General features: G+C 38.8%; 1 protein-coding gene across 3 annotated transcripts in view; it reads right to left on the reverse strand.

The window, feature by feature from the left end:
- Positions 1–22,424, reverse strand: part of ntrk3b (neurotrophic tyrosine kinase, receptor, type 3b) — a 209,748-nt gene that overhangs the window by 71,940 nt on the left and 115,384 nt on the right. For 2 of the 3 annotated variants that reach the window (XM_063479739.1, XM_063479725.1), the window contains 2 exons: positions 21,109–21,152; positions 18,772–18,874 (listed from right to left, as the gene is read on the reverse strand). In XM_063479739.1, the coding sequence (XP_063335809.1) occupies positions 18,772–18,874; positions 21,109–21,152 (147 nt within the window). The remainder of the gene's footprint in view (positions 1–18,771; positions 18,875–21,108; positions 21,153–22,424) is intronic. The other variant, XM_063479731.1, reaches the window with a different exon arrangement.

Raw genomic sequence — 22,424 nt, forward strand, 5'->3', positions numbered from 1 at the left:
ATGATGTCACTTTCATTGTTACTGTAGTGAGACAATAAACCTGGACTCATGCTGTTCTTACGTTAAACTCAATTTTCCTTGCTCGTATATTTTTGTAATGATATTCATAATGTTCTTGGCTGTTTAAACCCAGAGTTGACCTTACATCTGTCGGGACTGTGGAGATTTGTTTTAGAGACAACTCAGCTGCCTCTGGGTAAAAATAATTGAACCTACTACAGTGAAATGTTGATCTCCACAGTCACAGAGGAGAGTCAGCAGAGTAGCCAGTTCACCCATTAGCTAAAACACAGCTGAGCCAGCCTGTCAGGGATCCCTTAACACCTCCCTCCCCTCACTCTCACCTCCCTGTTTCCCATGCTTTGTTCAACATTTTTCCTCCTCCTTCATCTCTCTTTCCTCCCCATGCTTAAAGAACATGCTGTGTTCAACTGACTCCTTTGTGCTGTAGCACTGTTAGCTTGTTAGCTTGTTTGTTTAGCTCATCATCACTGTGCTCCCATGGGCTACATGGAGTTTATCTCTCTGCCATCCTGCCAGTTAACTGCCACGAAGCCCAAACAAAGAAAAAAAGTCAGTTTTCTAAGCAGCTAAAACGCAGTATTACAGCTTCAGTGCAAAATTACAGCGTCATTTTCAGAAGGTTTTCAAAAGCACTTCAAATGGAAGAGAAAGACGTTCAAGATGTTTTCTTTTCTCAGATACGGCTTTAACAGAGGAGATACACATTCCAGTCACAGATCATTTCGACAAAACACACAAAAGGCTCCTTTTTCATGTAAAAGGATGCAAGTGCATTCATGCATTTTTATCATATTTTGGTGACCAGGCGTACATGCCCAAACTTGATGTAGCATTCAAAAAGATTGACAAAGTAGCAGGAGCAGCAAGAATATACTGTTAGCAAGGTGGCAGCACAAGGCTGAGTTAGAACATGCCTGATTAAGAGGCAGTCACATCCTGAGGCACTGCAATGTTTGTTTGAAATGTAAAAATCAAGTGAAAATCAAGTGAAATCGAATCAAAACCACATCAACGGTCCAAATTACTTGCACTATAAACTCTGAATTTGAAAGCTGTAACACTGTGTGGAGGATTGAAGTCATCTACATATTTTGCTAGAGCGACATCAAAAAGTAAATGGAAAATAATAATAACACGTTCCACAAACAGCAGCAGATTAAACTGCAAAAATGAACTACTCATCCAGGACAGGATATGCTACTTGCATTAGAGAAAAAATATTAAGGATGCTTTGAACAACAATCTGCCAGAATGAAGCATTTCTGAAAAAGGCTATAGACATTTTGGACAAGGCTATGTTTGTTTTTGAAAATCTAAATTTTGAGCAATTTCTTTATAATGGAGGTTATGCCACACAGAAACAAAGGCACAATTTCACTCCAAAAACAGATTTTCTTTTTGTGACAACAGAAACCTCTGAGAAGCCCCTCACCTTTGAGACTGACTAAATTGCTAAATTTCTTTCAGCTTAGTAATTGCACAAAATGTAAAAATCTCAGTGAGTTCACTTGAATCCTGTCAAAGGACTAAGTGACCACTGGCTAACTCACTGTACGATTACGTGGCTCAGTTGCACCAGAATACATGGGCTCAGTACACTAGAGGTCAGGTGTTGGGAATCAGCAAATCATGATATCAAGATGTACAACCGACAGCGTATTCAGTCATTATTGCACCTCTAAATAAATAAAGCGACTGTCTGCCAGGAGAGACATTGCCATTGTAATAGTTACTCTGAGCACAAGAAGCTTCATCCCGATGCCATCTGGCTACACCTAATCATTGCCGGTAACACCCATTTAGCTGCTTTTCCTGAGCATCACAGCCCTTAATGCACATTTCAACTCCAGACACTTCTGGACTCATTACCAGGTGTTAAGGTGTCACAGAGACAAAGGGGGTAAAAAAATGCTGTGGCCCAGAAGACTGTGACCTGTAAAATTGACATAATCTGCTGCCTTTGAGAAGCAGGTAATGACCTCTCATCGAAGAGTGACACACTCTCCATCTTCATTTCACACTCTCTCAGAGAAGCAGAGATGGCCTTGGCATTTCCTTAACAGCGTCTGAAGTCTTTCGTAACCCAGACTGCTAATGTTGTGCATCTCCTGTTGCTCGAACTAGACTGGGAAAAGCAAGGAGATGCATTCGAAGGTAATGCATTCTTCAGTCTTTGCAGGCTAATGGGTAACAACTTTATGCTACCCATTCAGAAAAGTTACCGTTTCCTCCCTTACATGCACCTATTTTGCATCACTGTGTACTAACAATGCTTTTCCACGGGTTAATACTTGGGTAAATGAGGAAGGACAGGGCCACAGTAAAATGCTGCTAAACCAGCCATGCAAGGTAATTCGTCTTGCCTCAGAAGTGTCTGCTGCTGCAGCTCCCTGCTCTTTAATTCATTCAAATGAATTTTGTTTTAATTGTTTAATCCTCGGCGCTCACTAACTCCATTAGTGAGGAAAGAGAGAAGGAGATAGAGAGACATACGGAGAGAAAAGTGCAGGGAGAGAGATGCAAATAGAGGAAAAAGAGAGCAAGAAGACACAGAGACAGTGAGACACAGACAGAGATTGGAGGAGATTCACTGTGTGTATCTGCATGTGTAGGTGTGTGTGTGTGTGTGTGTGTGTGTGTGTGTGTGTGTGTGTGTGTGTGTGTGTGTGTGTGTGTGTGCATGCTTCTATGAATTATTAATCCCTTACTCATGATTACACAACAATTACTCTCCAGACCTAAAACTTTAACCACCCTTATAAAAGATGGAGCCTTGTTTTCTATCTATAACACACAGGTCTGGCAGTCCCAAAGGTGTGTTAATGCAAACTATGAGAGGCTAATGGGAACAAGTCCTGATGGAATATACAGGGATAGTGAAAGAGCAACTGATGGAAAGACAGGGCTATATTTAACATGAGGAAGGCAGCATGACCGGGATGACTCCAGGCTAACTGAGGTGCTAGATGAGTTGTATGCCAGTGATGTTGTTTACTTAAGGTAAGAGCGTGACATGCACAAAGTGTTGTCTTGCATATATGAGTGGCCTGAAACAGAAAGCAAAAAAAGAGAAGGCTTTCTTTAACTCTCAATAGTACTACCTGTCAGTTTTATTTGGTCTGATAAAGAAAGATGAAACAATTAAAGGCATACAAATATTAGGCTTTTTATGCTGATAAGCCTGCAGGCAAGGCACTAAGAGGACATGGAAAAATTACGGAAATTACGGCTTTCTTTATATACAGCTGCTTCAGACCAACTGTCTTTCTATATCATTAATTTTGTTGTAGATTTCATTTTACATTGATGGCTGTTTTGCCCACTAATCTACAGACAGTACTCCACAAAACAGAAAAATGTGATTTACAAGTACTGAGACCCATTGCTCTGGCACTCCAAATGGATACCAAGTAAATCGTTTTGTGCCATTATTCTTAATATGTTTCTTATTTCTCCTTCAAGTGTGGCCAAATTAAAAGACTGGACATTGTTATTCACGGCTAATGCCTATAGATTAAGTATAAGTATGTTTGGTCCCACAATTTACACAACAGATGCTGCTGCGATAAAAATGCTGCAAAGAACACATGAGGGGAAAAAGGAAGAATAACTTCTTTGAGTTCGATAGTTCGGAGGAGCACAGTGGATAGGATTACAGTACTGTAGGCTTGTCAACACCATCTGGAGGGGGATTTCTATCTTTTAATGGATCTATTGAATTTTTTTAATTGACCTTTCTTAGTGTGTGTTTAGTGCATACCTAATTTATTTACTGCTCTCCACTAGTGTAGAGCATGCACTGTATGTTAAAGGCTTTAAGGTGAGGAAACTCCTTTTCAAAGCTCACACAATGAAGTGATTTCACTGAGTTTTAAATTGAATTGAAAAGGCATCTGTGCTCATCCCACTCTATGAATTAGTTGTGAAAGTGACCCTTTCTGCACCCAAATGGATTAATACTTAATTTTTAAGTATGTGTTGCATGCTGAGTCTTATGAAGACAATTATACAGTACAAGGAGCTCAATAATGGACATACAATCCTCAGAGTCTTGTATAGGACAAGACAACGTTTTTTTCCCTTTGAAGCTTCTTAATTGCAAATGTGATGATTTTTAAGTGAAAAATATTTTATTTGAGTAATTAAAATATACGATTCATCATTGTTGCCACTTGGCAAAATAGTCTGCAACTACAACACAGATATAACAGTAGAACAAATAGAGAAGGTAACGATGGGAGCTTTAGTTGCCTTTACTGACAAGCAAATCTTAAGCCATAATATTTTTTTCCCAGTCCACACATCATACGTTAAATTCCCGATTAAGTAAGGAGAGGTAACCATGATTTCATTTTTGGATCAGTCTGGGACTGTAGATAACTTTAGATGAGGTAGGACAGCGTTAATCCTTATTTAGAAAAACTGTGATTATTTAACAATGTTGTAAAACTTGAAATGCTCTGACTTTAAACGCAAAGTCACACAGCTCACACTCATATGTCACCGACCTCTGAGAAGACATAAGTTCAGATCACAGTTTAGAAATGAACTTTCACAGACTATGACATGTTCTTTTGCTAAAGCTTACATATAAATTTACAGTTCTCTGTAACAGAACAAACATATTGACTTTCAAGCCTGTCAGAATTGAACAAACTGTGTTTTTCTAGCAAATGCTGAGGAAATGAGTGGTGATAAGGCCAAGCACAGTAGGTCTTCTTTATTTATACTGTCAAGAATAGTGTGCATAAGGCTGTTATATTTAAGACATTTATACCCCTAGATAATACATATTACACCATTAAATGCATATACTAGGACTTTAAGTTTAAATAATAGGTCTTCTCTTCTCTTCTCAGTATAACAAACCAACAGTGCAATATTTACTTGTCTATAGCTATAGTTGGATATTCTGTAGTAAATGTGCTCACTCTTACCTATTTAACTATATAAAGCTGTCACATACTGTCACATCGTCTTTATTTTAGCAAAGAAATTAATTGCCGTCCAAGAGCTGCTATTTTATATTAGTCAGAATATAAGACTCACAATCCTGTCCAGCGTGGGAGTGAGCATGCAGCACCCTACATTTGGTTGTTACATAATATGATCTGTTTCCTGGGCCAGTGGCTAAAATTCACACTGAATTAACTATTGCTTACAGTGGGGGCTAAAAACCTTCACAGCCGGTTTCTCTTCTTCAGTACTGTGACCCTGCTTTTGATTTTGCTTTTCTTTCTTTTTTTTTAAATTAGGTAGGAATATCCATGCAGACCCCTTAAATCACCTTCCCACCTTTGAGTGGATGCTCTCTTGTGCAGTGTAATGAGAAAAGCATCCGTATGTAGAAAATCCAAACTGGAGTCATGCCAAAGGTTTCCCGAGGGGAACAAAGGGCTGGGATGCTGAGCTCCACTGGCTGGAGGTTTATGACTGAGCAACACCTCTTCATTCACCCTGCTGTTTGGGATAGTTTTACACTGCAGGTTACACCACAGGTTACAGTCTCTCCAGTCTGTTCATAGCTGAGCTGTTGTTCCAACTTGCTGCATTTAAGGGAACACGCTAAAATGTGGGCTAGGCTATCATATATAACCTTAGCTGGAAACTGCCAGTAACCTGTCTTTTTTAATGGTAACAATAAGGGCAGCACTTTGAAATAACCCTTACCAACACTTTGCAGTCAACAGGGAACAGTCTGTTCTGAGTTATAAGACATGGAAAATGCTGTCCAAGCTGACTTTGCTGTACTCCAAGAGGGTTGTCTAGTGAGAATCAGTCCCTTAATGTTCATTATCTTGGAAGAAACTCATCAGCACAATACCGCAAGAGTCTATTTCAAGGCCCCATGTAAACTACAGAAAAAAATGAGCACACTAATCATTAGCAGAGCCTTCCAGGATGAGGGATGTGCTGTATGTTTGGGAGGTTGAATTAAAGTTCAAGGCAGAAATAAATATATTTATGATTACTTGCTATACGATCAGAATTCTCTTACAAATAAAAACCCTAAAAGGAAATATGGCCAACGGGAAATGGCTGAGAACAGGACGTGGGTGTGCTGAGCGGGATGCATTTTAAGAAATGTGACGCTAAGCACAGGTTTAAAAAAAAAGGGTGTGAAAATTAAAAGACTATTTGGCATTCTATTGACATAAAGACAAATTACTTAATTGATATTGGAACAAAAGCACTGTTGATGTGCACTGTTTAGAATGACACTAAATGTCTCAATTTGAGAAAAAACACTAAAAAATACTGTTTTGTAGAACAATAGCAACTAAAATAGTCATTCAGCAGTCATTCTTCTTGATTCCTTTTAATGCCCATTCATATACCCATCAAACATAGCTGAAACATTAGTGTTTTTTCCCCAGACAAAAAAAGCCCTGCAAACGCACTGCTGTTTTTTTCCATGTACAATGTGTAGTCCACTCAGAAGTTCTCTTACAAAGCAAGACGCATTATTGCAGTAATGACAACAAATGGATGTGTACAGACAGCCACACAATGTCTGCTACAAGCTAACACTTAATGTGTGTGTGTGTGTACATTTGGTCTCATTTGTTGCACAGTGGATTTAATTATCTCACTCCCATAGCCTCTCTTGCTAGCAGTGTCACCATTACCAACGTGTATTGCTGCCCATAGAGTGTTGATAAGTTAGGTCAGTAAGAAGAAATGGCCTCCGGAGTTAGAGGTCAATTGCCTGTGACACTTTCTTTTTTGTTTTTTTATGGGGGTCCTCAGAAAAGAATTGAAAGGTGTCCTGTTCCTGCAGACTCACACGTCATATGGACTATCATCTACAGGTTGATGTATCTGTCAATTAATAGTATTTTCATGAATGATTAGCAGCCCCTCTTTTGTTTTGGTGTGCTTGTGTGTGTGTGCAAGCGTGTGCACATTTGTAAAGTATGCCTGTGATTTTTATAATAATAAATATAATAATTTTTATTATTAAATTTTGTTTTTCTTTCACCATTAACATGTATTTTGTTACTAACTGTTGTACACAAATTTACCTTGCTGGAAAACCAAGAAGAACGTCCTTCACTCAAAAACAATGTCCAGCACATGCTGTTGTTACGTTATTTTGGAACTTTTTTCAATCAATACAAGCTATCAAGAAAAGATGGCCAGCTTGCTTTTTACTGTATATCATGATTTTTCATTCTTTTGTGATGCAAAACGCTTTAACCTCATACACAGTTAGTTCTTGTACCATCATATGGCTGAAAAAGAAGAGCAAACATGATATTTGCGGAATAATTCTTCTTGGGGATCAATCTAAATTGGTGCAGCAATTCAGTCTTCTTCTAGTCCTACAGCTGTATTCTGCAATACTCTGACATTTTAAAAATGCTATATTAAGCTATTGTTAAACTCAGAAGACCGAAGACAGCCTTCTGAACTATTGATGGCAAAGACTTAAAAGGGAAGAAGCTTCCAAACACCCAATGAAAGCACATTCAACGAGGCCACTCTGCAAGCCTTGCCTTTTACTGGGGGTTATAATGCATGGCACAGCAAAGCAGTGACCATCTCCACAGAAAGACATCGTAAGGACATGAGCCACTTAGCTATTAGAAGTCTAGTGCTGAAAATCCAAAATAAATAACCCTGCAAAAAATAGAAATCCTATTTGTATGAGGAACAGCATTTCCGCAGCAACAACCTCGGGCCACCCTGGCACTCAATATCCACAGAACCACAGCCAAACTCCTTGGGAAAGCTCTCATGCAACTTTTAAATGAAATAAATAAATAAACAGCCCTTTTTTTGTGTTTTTCATTTTCCATTTAAGGTGCAAAAAGAACTAAAGGAGGACATGTGAGATCATGCTGTGGCTGAGAGGTGGCAGGCAGCATCCAATTCCTTTTAGGGTTTAACTAAAAGCTCTGGCAATCTGTGGCATGCATCAGCAGCAACAATATGACGGCAGAGATGACGGTGAGATTAACTTTACTTCCTAAAAATGTCCTTCTTTTCTAGGACGAGATGTATAAAAGGAAGAAAATGAGGGAAAGGAGCTCTTCCTGGTGGGTCTGTTGTTATTTTCTTAGCAGTCCCATCTGTCGCATGTGTTCACAAGAATGAATTACAGCCAATTAGGATGACGGTGCTGTACCAACTGAGCAAAGGGTAAACACAGTTTGTGCAGCAGACACGCGGTTAGTGATCCGTTTCATTGTGTTTGGTAGATGGTGCTGAGGTTTCTTTTTATATGTCACTTGATGTCTTAAATTTGAAAACCTAAATGAAGATGGAAGATATGCACAGAAACTGTTCATATGGATTTCACACTGCTTATACTGCCACTATATACTGCCACTATAGTCAATCTGCCACAATATTTCCAATGCAACGTGTACAACAGACACAAAGAATAAATAAATAACAAAAATATTGTCATTTCCATCTGCAGTAATTTATATTTGACAGTATTGCTCTGTTTTAGGGGCTTTCTGTCCTCTCTTTCACTTGGGTATCATATTGCAGGAAGAAGAGAAGCAAGACCTGAGTACAGAACTGAGCCAGCATAACTGACAACAGATGTGACAGTGATTTAGTCAGAAGGAGCCTGAAATGATACGCTTGGGTAGAGGTAGGGGTGCAAAGTGGTTTGCAGATGTGCAGCAACTATGGACATGCTAAATCAACCTGTAAATAGTGATTTAGCCCCTAAATATGGGATTCTCCAGCTGGATGTGTAAAAGCCCTTCAGCTGCATCCAGAAGTTTATTGAAGTTGGTGTTGAGATCTGCTGGGAGTAGCATACATAAAGGTTAAAATTTAAGTTCAAACCGTTTAAAATGTTTTAAACTTAAGGTTCAAGGTTTCTTTATTTTATACCCGTAGGTACATTTGCTTTACAGAGAAATGATAGCATTTGGCTATCATTTCTCTGTAAAGCAAATTTGATAGCATTTGAGACACACACACCTATTTAAACTTGACGACACATATTTGGTAGTTAGATAAGATGAATCAAATCAAAAAACAGTTCTTATTAAGTTAAGTGACAGCAGCAGGGACAAAGCTGCTTTTATAACACTTTGTTCTGCATCTTGGAACCAGAAACCTCCATCCTGAGGGAAGAAGCTGAAAGTGACCCCGTAGAGGATGGGAACCATAATTAAGAATGAATAAAGCCATCCGTTGGACCTGTTTAGAGTACAGGGAGGCTAAATAGGACTGTGACTCACCTATCAGATGACTGAACCATCCCAGTATCTGATTCAGTGAGTGTTTTTATGTGATAGAGGTCTGACCAAACCATGCCACTAAACAAAAAGATAAAACAGACAAACGGTCAGTGTGGGAAAGATCAAGTTTCCTAAGGCAGTAAAGCAGCTGGTGACCCTTTGTGAAGACCAATTTGCAATTCTCATCAAACTTCAGTTTTGATTGATTATGGTCCCAAGATATTTATATGATTGCACTTGCTCTATTTTCTGACCTTTAATTAAAGTGACTCCATGCACATTCTATTGATTTCTAATATTAGCTTCCAACACTAAACATGAAATAAGCCAAGTTAAATAATTAATATTGAAAATCATTGTTCCGGAATTGTTTGTAAACATATCCACACAGCACACTCTCTCAAGGGTGTTTTTTTTACTTTATAGTTCCATTAGTGATAAAAGCATGTGATACTTCAACAAATAACTCAACAAATACATTAAAAAAAATGGTTTTTTTGTTAGTGTAAGTTTGTTAGTATATTTATATGATCACACATCATCAAATTTGACTTGTGTATTAAAGTGATGAAACATTTGATCTCTCTATATAAAAGATTTTAATCTCTTTCAATTTTTATCTGATGAGTAGCTGGCCATTAAATGGACTAAAGAAAAAAAATCCCTCTGAAATTAAGAGAAGATTGAAACTACAAAGCAAATGCAGGAATAAAGTTTACTGGAGTAAATGTATGTAGCTACTTTGCAGCGCTGTTCATTAAATTTGAAAGAAAAATGGTCCATTTAAGTTCCTTTAATGTTTAGGAAGACAAGTAAAGAACTTTTAATTGAAAGTTGTTTTCCTCACAGACACACAGAGTGTCTATCTGTCTTTAGACGGGCATGTCTCAGTGCTTAGCAGCAGAGCTCAATCTGGTCACTGGAGGCCGAGTGAGGCAGTGATGCAGTAAATACTTCTGTGTGTGTGTGTGTGTGTGTGTGTGTGTGTGTGGGTGGGTGGGTTGATCATCCCCAGGCCTGGTTCAGGTAATGTAGCGGAGAGGAGGGTAAGTCACCCTGACACACACGTGTGGATCACAGAGGCTGGCAGGCCGCGGGGTATGGTTTGTGTGTGAATGTGTGTACTTCAGTGTCGGTGTGCACGTCAGTGAGTTCGCGGGCGTCACTGTGATTTATGTACTTGTCTATCTGCCCATCTAAAAACCCTGAAAACTGTTTAGAGAGCAGACGGGCAAATAGTCTGAAAAATGTCACAGGTTTAGTTTTCACAATGAGATAATGACTGAAATACTATCTGAACACTGTGAGTAGTAGTGCTAACTGAACAGCTAAATTTGCTTACATGCGGAGACTGTTACTGACTGATTCAGAGGCAGCAAGCTGCCCGTTCCCACTAGTTATGCTTCATGTCACTCGGACGTCTTGTTTTTTCAGCATTGATGGGACAGTCATTCATTTAGGACATCATTTACAATAGCTTTATATTAACAGAGGTAGTTTATCCAGAAACTGTAGTATGTTGCTCCTCTTAAGTGGCTGGCCTTGTGTTAATCATATAACTTTGAACGAAAGAGGACACTTACTAAAAACCAAAACCAAAAATTCTGTAATTACCACCTGCTTTTACTCTAGATCGGAGTCACTTTGTCAACTTATCAATGAACCTCTGGCTAAACAAATATCAGTAAACTGTGATAAATCACAATTTCCAAGAGATTTATTGCTTGTTTTGTCTGAATGTCTGAACCCAAAACATTCATTTTGGAGGCAGTTCAAAAAATCAATACGATCACACAAGCTTTAGAAAAGAGCAAATAATCTCATACAACCAAAATAAAATATCTCTCAGAGTTTACCAAGCACATTTAACCTCAGAAGTCCAGCTCTTTTGACTGCTGTGATCTCTGTGTGTCATGTTCAGGCACGGCTGAGAATTTGAGGATAACTAGCATCTGGTGTGATCACTAACTGTGCCCAAGCACTGGATGCTTTCTTAACATCAGCTGCATGACCGTAAATCACTGATAAATGCATATGTAAAATAGGCTAAAATTAAATATACACATGAAGTCTTCAGTCCAGTTGTCGTTAGGAATATGCATGACTAGTCGACTAGACGTTCACATGCTGCTGCCTTTGCTAGTTGGTGCCAGAAATGTACTGAATGCATTATTCTTCTTATATTAATATACAACCGCATACATGTTCTCTGGATGCTGTTGCTAATGTTAGGAAAACTCTGCAAACTAATCTGACACCGTGTGCATTTGCAACATTATAAACAGTGGAAAGTACAGCACATTCTTGCGTCATTTAAAACATTACTAACAGTTTTATATAATTCATAAAATACACACAAATATTAATTTGATGGTATTTTATGTTTAATTTCATCTATTTAAAGTCTCAGTTTTAAAAGATTTCGGAGTGTTTTTTGTCCTTTAGACAAGTCGACTAGTCTCATTTTTTCTCTTGTTTAAGCAACTAGCAAATTAGTTGCCAGGAACATACGTTGTCATCACGATAAAGTGTGGGTGGAAGAGAGAAAGGAAGGAGTTAACGCGCTCCTTAAAACAGAAAGAAGAGCAGCAGAGTAAAGTAAGGTGTGCAAACTGAAACATTAAGCTCAGCATGACAGCATGCCAGTGGGGGAGTGAATTGGCGGGTCAGTCATGCTGATGTATGGTGTGACCTGGAATTCATCCAGTTTGTGGAGGTCAAATTAACACCATGATTTTTTAGAATATGCACGCTTCACAGATTCAGAAAAAGCATTTCCTGACAGCCAACATCAGCAACATCCCATCCCTGACCACCCACACCACTGATCATTTTGATGTCTGGATATAACATCTGACAGTCACAATTCACACAACTATAGTTACATATTCAAGTCTCGTTTTAGTATCTATACCAAGTGGCATCTTCCATAGCTGGAGGCTGAAGCCAATGGTTGATGATTGCAATGATTGACAGCCATGATTGATGGTTAGCTCGCCTGCTGCTCTCCCGAGCCTCTGTCTTGAACCTTTGCAGCTTCTGTGAAAGGAATAGACAGTGACTTTCCCCACACACGTAGCTCCACTGTGTTTGTGGTTAGGGAGTTACATTAATGAGACCCTAACAGGATGCTGTCACTGTATAGTAAATTTAATTTACCTTCCTTGTTAGCGCTATTTATGCCACACCTATGTGAAGGCAATCATGGCTCGAGTAATAGATCTAGCTGTCCACTAATTGCAGGATGTTCAATCCCTGTTCAAGCTCCAGCCTCACTATGTGCTGAAATGCACTTAGCCAAGAAACAGAAACCGAAGTTGCTCCTGATCACTTCAATCTAAGATGGTGCTGCCAATACGCTGCAACTCTGGGCGTCAAATCAGGTCCAGTGCAAACCAAAGGTTGTTATTTACATAGAAATTGCAAAAGCCAAAATCAACTTCTCAATGTTTCTGATGACCACGACAAAGGGCCAGAGCAGTGTGAATTCATGGCTTCAAGGTTACTTTGTTGAATTATGGACAGAGAAAAGTCTACAAGTTCAGCAACATAAACTAGTACTGGTGCACGTACCTATAGTGCTTTTAAAGCTGCTGTGTTTCTCAAACTCCTTTGCTTTTTACTAAATGTGCAATATACCAGTGAAGAATCTGAATATTGTATTTTTTTTTATTCAAAAGGTAAACTTTCAGATATTGTCTATTCCTCAACTATAAAGGCAAATATTTTTGCTTTGGATGATTACAACTTATAGCTAATAAAAATGTAAAGTTCAGTATCTCTGATTATTAGGATATTTCAAAAAGGATTTGCAGCATAGAAACTCTAGCTTCTTAAAAGTATTCATTTCACATAGTTAATACTTGATTGGGGCTTCTTTACTGGCAGTTACTGCATCAGTTTTGTGGCACGAAGGCAATCACATTCTGATACTCCTGAGGTGTTGAAGCCCAGGTTGTGTTCATAGTGGTGTTTTGGATCAGGTGTGTCTCATCTTCGTTTTGACAATAGCCCATAGATTCTCTGTAGGGTTAAGGCCAGAAGAGTTACCTGGCCAGTCATGCACAGTAATAATATAGTGAGCAAATCATTAGGTAGTAGTTTTGGCGCGGTGGGCAGGTGCTAAGTCCTGCTGGAAAAGTAAATCTGCATGAAGCATCCAAATCTGCCTCTCCTGTGAGATGGCTCTGCTGACTCTGGGCTCGATAAAACACAGTGGACCCACCACCAACAACACCAGCAGATGACATGGCACCTCAAATTGTCACAGACTACAGAAACTTCAGACTGGACCTTAAGCACCTTGGATTGTGTATCTCTTCACTCTTCCTTCAGACTCTATTTATATCTTGGATATAATTTATGTATAATTAATATAGAATAACTGAAGTCTACATGTTTCAGTTAAATTACAATATTAATAATAACAATAATAATGAAGCTTTTCCTAAAATGTAAATATACTATATGCTCTAGTATGTTAAGTGTTAAATTGAGATGCCTAATTTCAAATTGACCTAATTGCTAAAAATAAAAGTTACTGTACAATAAAAACTAAGCATAAAGTGACTGTGTTGTATTAGAAATTTTGAACCTGTAAGGTGAAACAGGAAAAAAAGATGGTTGTGAGTGGTAAACAAAACGTAAATCACTTTGTTCTATCGATATGACAAATAACAAAAAGGTGTATATAAAGCTATGCGAGTGCACTGTAGGTGATAAACTAAAAATAGCAGACTGAACAAGTTTCTCATAGTTTATTAAGAAACATTAGTCTCTGCAGTGCTGATGTATAAACACCTCACTCATCATTTGTCACTTTCCCCTGACATGTTTGTTCCTTCACTGTATATTTCCAATCAAAACTCTGTAGTGAAATGAGGCCAGAAATAGTGCCTGTATCATTTGCTCATTGTGTAAACACATAGCAACTGCCAGCAGCTATTGTGGATGAGCTCGGATATGTGCAGCAGAATGAGGCATCGATTCCCAAAGTCCGCCGAGACCCTCGGAATTGGCTTGAAACTACTTGATTTAGAAAATTCAGAACTGGATATGTTACTCTATTGTAATGACGACAAAAAATTTGAGTGAGAACACAAGAAGGAGCATATGAAGGCTATTCACAATAATGGATTTTTAGAGCTTGTTAACGAATCCCCAACCCAGGTTTAACTACTGGGATCAATGTTAGATGCAAAAATATTTTTACTTGAGTTTAATTTGCAAAGTTTCATGGTTCTGCAGCCAGTTTAACAAGGCCAGTCTACTGCACTCCTCCTTTACGACTCACAAGGTTTTATTGAAAAGATAGGGAAGGTGACAAAATGATATACATTTTGTTGTATATTGGCTGCATTTCCAGCAGCAGGCGTGGGGTAATTCCCCCCAGAACATAAGAAAAGATGACAGGGGAGCTCAATACTTATTACTGACATGCTGAGTGTCTTTTTCTAAAGAAGCATTATTGATTCCCTGCTGACAAAAATCTGCGTGAAAGACACTTCAAAGCCCACTGGTGTGAGTCACAATTTGAAAGATGAGCCTGATGCTTAGGCTGCAAGATGTTTTAGCTGGGAGGTGAGTTGACAACATATTGATTAAAGCAACAGGTTATCTACAGTATGAGTAGATATGCACACACACACACACACAGACAGACACACACATACACACGTGTGTAAAGTATCTTTCATATAACCACGATTACAACCACATAAACCAAACAGCTGTGTATCAGTCAGAGCTGTAAATGCAGGGCAGCCAGTGGACGGAGCTGGCGTTAAGCCTTGACATACCAGCAAATCAACTGACTGCAGTTCACAAACACACACATACACACACTCCAAACACATAAAAAGGAAAAAAATAAACTTTTTTATTGGATGCCCAGAAACGGTCAGTGATCAAACTCCAACTACCAAAAGAGCCACAGTGATTTAGTGGAGCTAAAATCCATTATGGCTCCATCCAAAGGTAATGACTTCTTCAAGCCTTCCAGCTGATTCTTCAGAACAAGTGTGGGAGGGGAAAATACACACAATGTGGTCACATCAGGGGCTTTAGTACAGAACAGCATGAAGTCTTGAAAGAGTCCACACTGACATCACCTATCTTTAAGTCGTACAGTATAGCCTGACTTCATTCACACACGGACAGTGGAGACAGTAGTATCTCTTATTTCCACTGAACTACATCAACGTTGCGTATATATATGTTGGAGTTATAGTGAATGCTCAAATTAACTGTGGAAAAAATGCAGGTGGCAAAAAGCTTTTTTCTCTGCTATTTGCGCTGCACTGCTATTTTATCAAAAGCTTTTTTTTTTTCCCAGATATTTCATCGGTTTTTCCTCACTTCCTGACTGTAACACAATAAATATGCACAATTTTGCTATTGCATTCACACTCATGACCTTGAATGTTTTTGGTGCTGAAGCACATCATCAAACTCACCTGCTGAACCCTGAAGTCCTCATCAATACACTGCATAGTTAAGCTGATGAGAGACACTCGGCTGGCATTGCTATGTCACTTCTAATGTTCATGAGCTTTTGTCAGTTTTACAGCTTTGTTAGTCCTCTTTCTGTGACGTGTTGATGACTGGGAATCTCTAAAGTCTCCATTATGGCTCCAATATGCTGACAAGGCAACAGAATCCTGAATCATCTACAAATGACAACTGTTACTGGCACTGTGGAAAAGCAGACAGTGGGTTGGGCAGTGGGTTGTCTCTAGACATTTTCTCTTATCTCTGCAGTATTGGCTGCAAAGCTGGTTACTACTGTTTCATTGCACGCCTGCTGTGTTTTCAGATATCTTACATAAATACACATACACATATTTCCACAATACTGCTCCTTGTCCACCTACCTGCCCAGCCAGGAACAGGTTAATGTTTTAAAGTGAAACGAAAATAAATATAAGAACAAACAAATGAGCACGGTACAGCACAGTACCAGATACAGGAACTGAGATCTACACATCCTTACATGGTGCTGACATTTATGCAAGAGACTAGTATATTTCAGCAATGCTAATGGTTCAACTTGGTGATTTGCTCAAGCTTCAAAGTGCTCATTTTTCCGGCACTATTACAGTCATTTATAAAACTATTTGTTATCTTGAATGAGGCAGCTAAACTCAAATTACTCTAGGAAACATTCTGACAAGAGAAAAATCTATGAGAAATGCTTTTCAAGTGTCTGAACAGAAATTGTTGAGAAATGTGTCTCGGAGCAAAGCGGGCAATCTTAACATACGGCATGAAGCAGTAAGTGTTGATGGAGAATTGCATGGCACTTAGTGATTTAAAGAAAAAAAAAAAACCCTGAGCAGAAGTGTGTACCTTCCCATCAAGAATTACCTTTCCGCTTCTCCTTGGAAAGGACTAAAACTGAATTTGAGCAACCTTTTGCAAAGAGTTGAGCATCGAGACACAGTAACCTCTGAGTGTTGACAACAACGTGAAGCACTGCCTCTCCTTGCAACAGATAGTAGGTATAAAATAAAGGTAACATTGTAAACCAGATCTCTGGCAGTGAGTTCTCTACTCAGATTTATATTGATTTTCTGATGCTGCATATATTAAGTTGTGAATCAAATAAAAATGACAATAGCAACTCATAGTTGGGGGCGTAAATAAATATCACACAGGTCTGCTGGGTGTAAAATACATTTCCACCTACTGAATAAAGACATGAGAAAGTTATAGTAAAGCAGAAGCTTCTTTAACAAGCAGCTGTAGCATCAATGAAATCTTATCTCGTATAGACAAATGCAGAAGGTCCAACTGCTGTTATGCTGCATAAAAAAACCGAATTGCTTTTGCTTTTATTCCATAAACCTGTTTGTTAGCAAAGCTAAAAATAAAAATAAAAAGTCCCTATGACATTACAAACATGTCTATAAAGCCTCATTAACTCTGAGACTCATCCTTGATTAGAGCCAGCTTTAGGCCAATGCAATAATTGCCATCCTCCAAATAATTGCAGCAGAGAGTTCTTTACCGAGGTAAGTAACGAACTCTAATCCTGTAAAGTGCTTAATTAAAAGGTGGAAGTGGCTAATGCTACTTACACTATACACTGTACTTACAGTATGTATGAAGAACATGCATGGTCTGAGGTGCGGGTCATGATTGTATGTATTTAGAAAATATTTGGATTAAAGAAGGAAAAAGGACAAGTGCTAGAAGCTGACAGAAACGAAAAAAATCTGGATATGGAATCTGCACACCTTGTCATAAAGTGACTCAGGAATTGTGTCTGTTCTGAGTCATCCACAAAAATCACCCACCACAAACCACCAAACACATGCAAATGCTCAGCCCATAAACTGGTCAGGAGATGTGGTTGGCTCCTGGGCAGGTCAACGCTTGAACCTGGACCAGCGGGACCTGAGCCACTGCCACCCCCTCCTCTCCTCTCCGAACTGCTCTATATGCCTAGATCATCACTAAGGCGCCTTTTTCCTCTTCTACGACGCCAATGCTGAAGAGATAAGCAAACCTGGAGCTGAACCAAAGTGAAAGCTCAGCATGCACAAAAGCCACATTAATCCTATTGAATTCCTCATCATGATCGACAGCCCCAAGTCCATTAATTAATTCATGATCCCTTCTGTGATTGCCCTACATAGCATGCAGCGAATATACAGACGGGTCTCAAATTATGGGGAAAAACTCAAATGCTTGAGCCCTGTGGTGGTTTCCATGGGGGCATTTTGGTTGCATGCCTTGGGCCCACTTGTCTTGTTAGAAGGAAGGGTCATTACAAAGTTGTTCAGGGTGATGAAACATTTCTATTCTAATGGGAGAGGTCTTTCCCAGGATGACAATGCTGTTGATGAAAATGATTTGACTCATACGCTATAGCATTCCCTGTCACGAGACCTCAACCCAGCTGAACTCCTGTGGGAGATTCTGGACCAGTGTGTTAGATGGCTCTCTCCACTACTGTCATCAAAACACCAAATGAGAGGATATCCTTTCAGAAGAATTATGTTCAGTCCCTCCAGTATAGTCCTGAAGGCTCAATCACGAGAAGCACTGAAGCTGTTCTGGCAGCACTTTATTAAGACGATTCATGTTTGTTTTGTTTTTTTAATTTTTCACCTATTTGTATAAGGCCTATGCACAGTATCACGATGGCAAGTGTACTCTCCTCTAGCACAGATATTGATTTGTCTTTATGCACAGACATTTATAGATAGCACCCAGTTACATGTTGCATACAGCAACACAAAACAGTCACAAAGACAATTTATATCCGATTCCAAAGGGACAAAAAAGCATTATTATTCTAATTGAGTTCTCTTGAGGATATGACTAAAGAGCAGCAGTGGTTCAGTAAACATGCAGTAAAAAGTGGGACTTCTACAGTAGCCGCACATGTACATTTTCTAGCGAACAACCGTACTGAAGAGAAGATTAGCTGGAGGAATGGATTCTGCACAATGATGCAATTGCCAGAAAGGCGAAAAACAAAGCTAACTGTCTGCCTGACAATCTGCTTGTCTGACTATCTGTGTAGACTTACCTTTCATACCGAATTTGGAGCGCCGGCCGTATTTGTTGATGAGAACAAAAAGGACTAGGAGGAGGACGCAAGCAAAGCCCGCCAAACCCACAGCAATGGAAACCTGCAGAAATGAGATGCTGTGTCAGATTCACGCAGCCATCAGAGGAATGTGTTCACATCATAATCCCTTCCAAATTTCTGATCACCTTAAGCAGAGTTTAAGGGACTAGATTTTGACAACTGCTTTCTCGTAGATTACACCAGTGTGGAAGAAAGTTAAAATCTGTCTTGTTTGTGATGTGTTCTGGTTGACAGAATGTAATTTAAATACGATTCTCATCTACAGCCAGACTTACTGTATGATGTGACTCAAAGTGACTGCTGCTGCTTTGGAAAATCCTGCTTATCCTCCTCATCAAAACCTGTTATTTTTGATTTAAACTGCATAAACCAGGATGTTTAAAAATACAGCACACAACCTCTTTTTATGGGTTTATCGTCACCTACAGGTGACGATAAGAACCACACACAATATTAGATTTTTGCTGCTCTGGATCTTTCATTTTAAAAAAAGTAATTGTTTGATGATTGCTTTTTGTATTTTGCAGTGAAAATCTGACATTACTCACTTACAGTTTACAGTCTGGTTAAGCAATTTAACTCAAGGTCAATTAATCCATGTTTATTCATATTATGCCATTTAAACAGAACTAGAATTTTTGAAACTTAATAATTTTAATATGTTAATTAAAATGCACATACAGATACTGTAGTTTTTGTATGGCAAATTCAATATTGAGGTAGCCCAACACTGTTATCTGTAGTCAAAATAATCCCATAAAGAGTTGAGTTGAATCCAGTATACCGTTATTAGGTAGATAAAAGATATATAACTACACTGACACAGAACCAAAATGAAACTCATGTTATACTGCATATAATTATGTATTTATCTGAACACTGTTGGATAATTTAAGTACTGAAAACTGTGTGCCAGTGTGCAACACCGTTTGGCTATGAAACCTCCATTTCATCCCTTTAGCCTGGTGCATCCATAGTATTTCTGGGTACATCACACTGATACACGCTAATTAGTACATATTAATATGCAAAGAGAAGGCTGTAATTTCACTCATCAAAACTGGAGCATAGACTGGCTTTTGGTACAATTAACTGTGTTCCAAGCCATTGTGTCTGTCAGACAACAATATGCAATAAAAATACTCGTAAAGGGAGCAACGCCGCAAACACTAGCGGAGGCGCTGCCTATAACTAGTGGCTTAGTTGGCACCCACCTGTCACTAAAAGTAGTCTCATCATCAATATGCATAACATTAAGCTTCAATGAAAATTACTAAAAAGAATAATAATGATAATAATATGAATAAAAAAATATTACTAAAATGTGAAAGGGCGAGCTATAACAAATTTCAACCCCATGTAGTTGTTATGACAGAAGAAACTATCTACAGTGACTAAAACTGTTGACAGGTGTAAAGTTGTAGGAATTGCAATTTCCCAGACTTTTGTCTTGTATTTATATTAAAGGAAAGAGCAACTTAAGCAAGTAGAGCAAAAAAAATTCAGAGGGTATTTCTATGGATGGTATGTGTTTTTTTAACAGCCCCAGTAGTAAAGCTACAGCCTAATAACTGTAACATTAGGTCTAAAGCTAGGGACCACATATTTTTCTAGTTTTATTAATTTTCCCTAAGCAAAAATTCTAAAACACCATCAGTGGCAAATTTGGCAGCAAGCAGATGTAGCAGCAGAGACGCAGTAATGTTACTGCAGGGTTTTTTTGATTACAGATATTTGAGCTGGTCATTGCAGGAAAAGCACGGGAATAATTACCGCTAACAGTGTGTCGCTTCCATTAGGATATGACAGGGAAGCATGGATGTACAAGTCCCGGAAACTTTCCACCTCAATAACAGCAGCCATTATTGATGTTATTGGAGTTTCTGCTAGCACATGTCAACATGTGTGCTATTAAAAAAGTCTATTAAAAGCACATTATTGAAATCCAGTGGAATAACTCACCAGCACTGGTTTCAGGAACTGTACAAAATCTCCACGTTAAATAACATTTCAAAACAGCATCATCCACTGCAGGATACCATCATCAGCATCATTAAAGTCCAAACATATAACTCTGACTGTAACATTGTTTGCTGTGTTGTAGCCTTTGAAGCTCAGCGCTGCATGTCAAGGCAAGCAAACAGCCCTGCAAGGGGTCTTTGACAAATAAAAAGTAGTTTATGCTTGTGTTGAAACACACATCAGCTTTCTGTTGAGACCAGGGGCCCCATCTTTAGCAGCTGTTTCATCAACATCATTAAGGAGAAAACTCACCCCAAATGTATCTTCTTCTGGTGGTCTTGGATGTGGCGGCGTAACTGCAACACAGAAGCACAAAAGCAGGCATCAGTGGCTGTGGCAGGAAAAAACACTTTAATGACTGCAGTTTACTGCAGCAGTCCTTTTAAAGTAAATATGTATAATGATTTTACACTTCATACTGTGTATTCTCAGGGAAAAAAAGTACAAAACACAGCGGATAAAAAAGAATAAGCAGTTTTTTTTAATCTGCAGTGGTGTTATTCCACTGCATGAACCTGTTTATGCACCCGTTATCACACTAAATCGGCGAAACATTTACACGGGTTAAAGCACAGCCTAACAGACTCGAATTAGGTGACCTGATGTGCTCTCTAGTATATATAATTGAGAGCATATTTTCAGTATCTCCATGAAGCCAAATGGTGTGATTAATGTTTTCAGATGGGTCTCACTGCCAGCTGAAAATATCCATTTGCAGTTTTCTCATTTGTGTGTGTGTTTAACATAAACTGCTGGAAATAAATAGTGTACAAATGTTGTGCCTCAAAACATAAACAGACTTTGCCCTCCTTTTAGAAGCATTTTGACACAAGCGTGAAGAGTGTCGCCTTCACTTGTTTGATCCATCAAACATTGCTAGAGACAATGTCGGCGACCAGAGTGTGTGTGTGTTTTTTTAATATAAATTTTGTGGCTGAAAAAAGGTGTTGAGTTAAAAGTCTGTACAGGCACAAATGCATATTCAAATCTGACACCTGTCACAAGTTTCCTACCAAAGCCTGAAATTTGCTATCCAGTCAGACTCAAGTCTGACATAAAAAGTAACAAAAAGACATTGTGGAGTTTGTAGAACAGTTGAACAAAGACATGGTCGTGCTTGCACATACGAAAGACAGAATAATTACAACAAGCTGCTTAGCAATTATACACAATTATACAAGCAGAAAAAAACTAAAAGAAGGTAACACAATATTGACTGACAAATATTAAATCAGGTACAATGAAATCAGCTGAAAAAGGCACAAAAATTATATAGCCGCACAGGACTTCAATTTTCTGTTGTACTCAGCTCAAGCTGCAGAAATCCGCGGTCAGCAGGACTAATTTCTTCATGTTTAAATACTAGATGTTGCACCTATACACACAAGAGTTTGGCATACAGGGGAGTGTCATGAGACAGAGCCATGAAATGAAATGAACTTGTGCTCTAGTCTGAGGCTTCCAGCCAGGACATCAGAGAGTAATTGTGGGCAAATTAATGGCCACATGGTAGACTGGCTGCTACTGGCTCAGACACACTGAAGTGCGAGTGTGTGTGTCCTAACTAC

This window comes from Pelmatolapia mariae, linkage group LG1 (assembly GCF_036321145.2).
Source record: "Pelmatolapia mariae isolate MD_Pm_ZW linkage group LG1, Pm_UMD_F_2, whole genome shotgun sequence".
Lineage (NCBI taxonomy): Eukaryota > Metazoa > Chordata > Actinopteri > Cichliformes > Cichlidae > Pelmatolapia > Pelmatolapia mariae.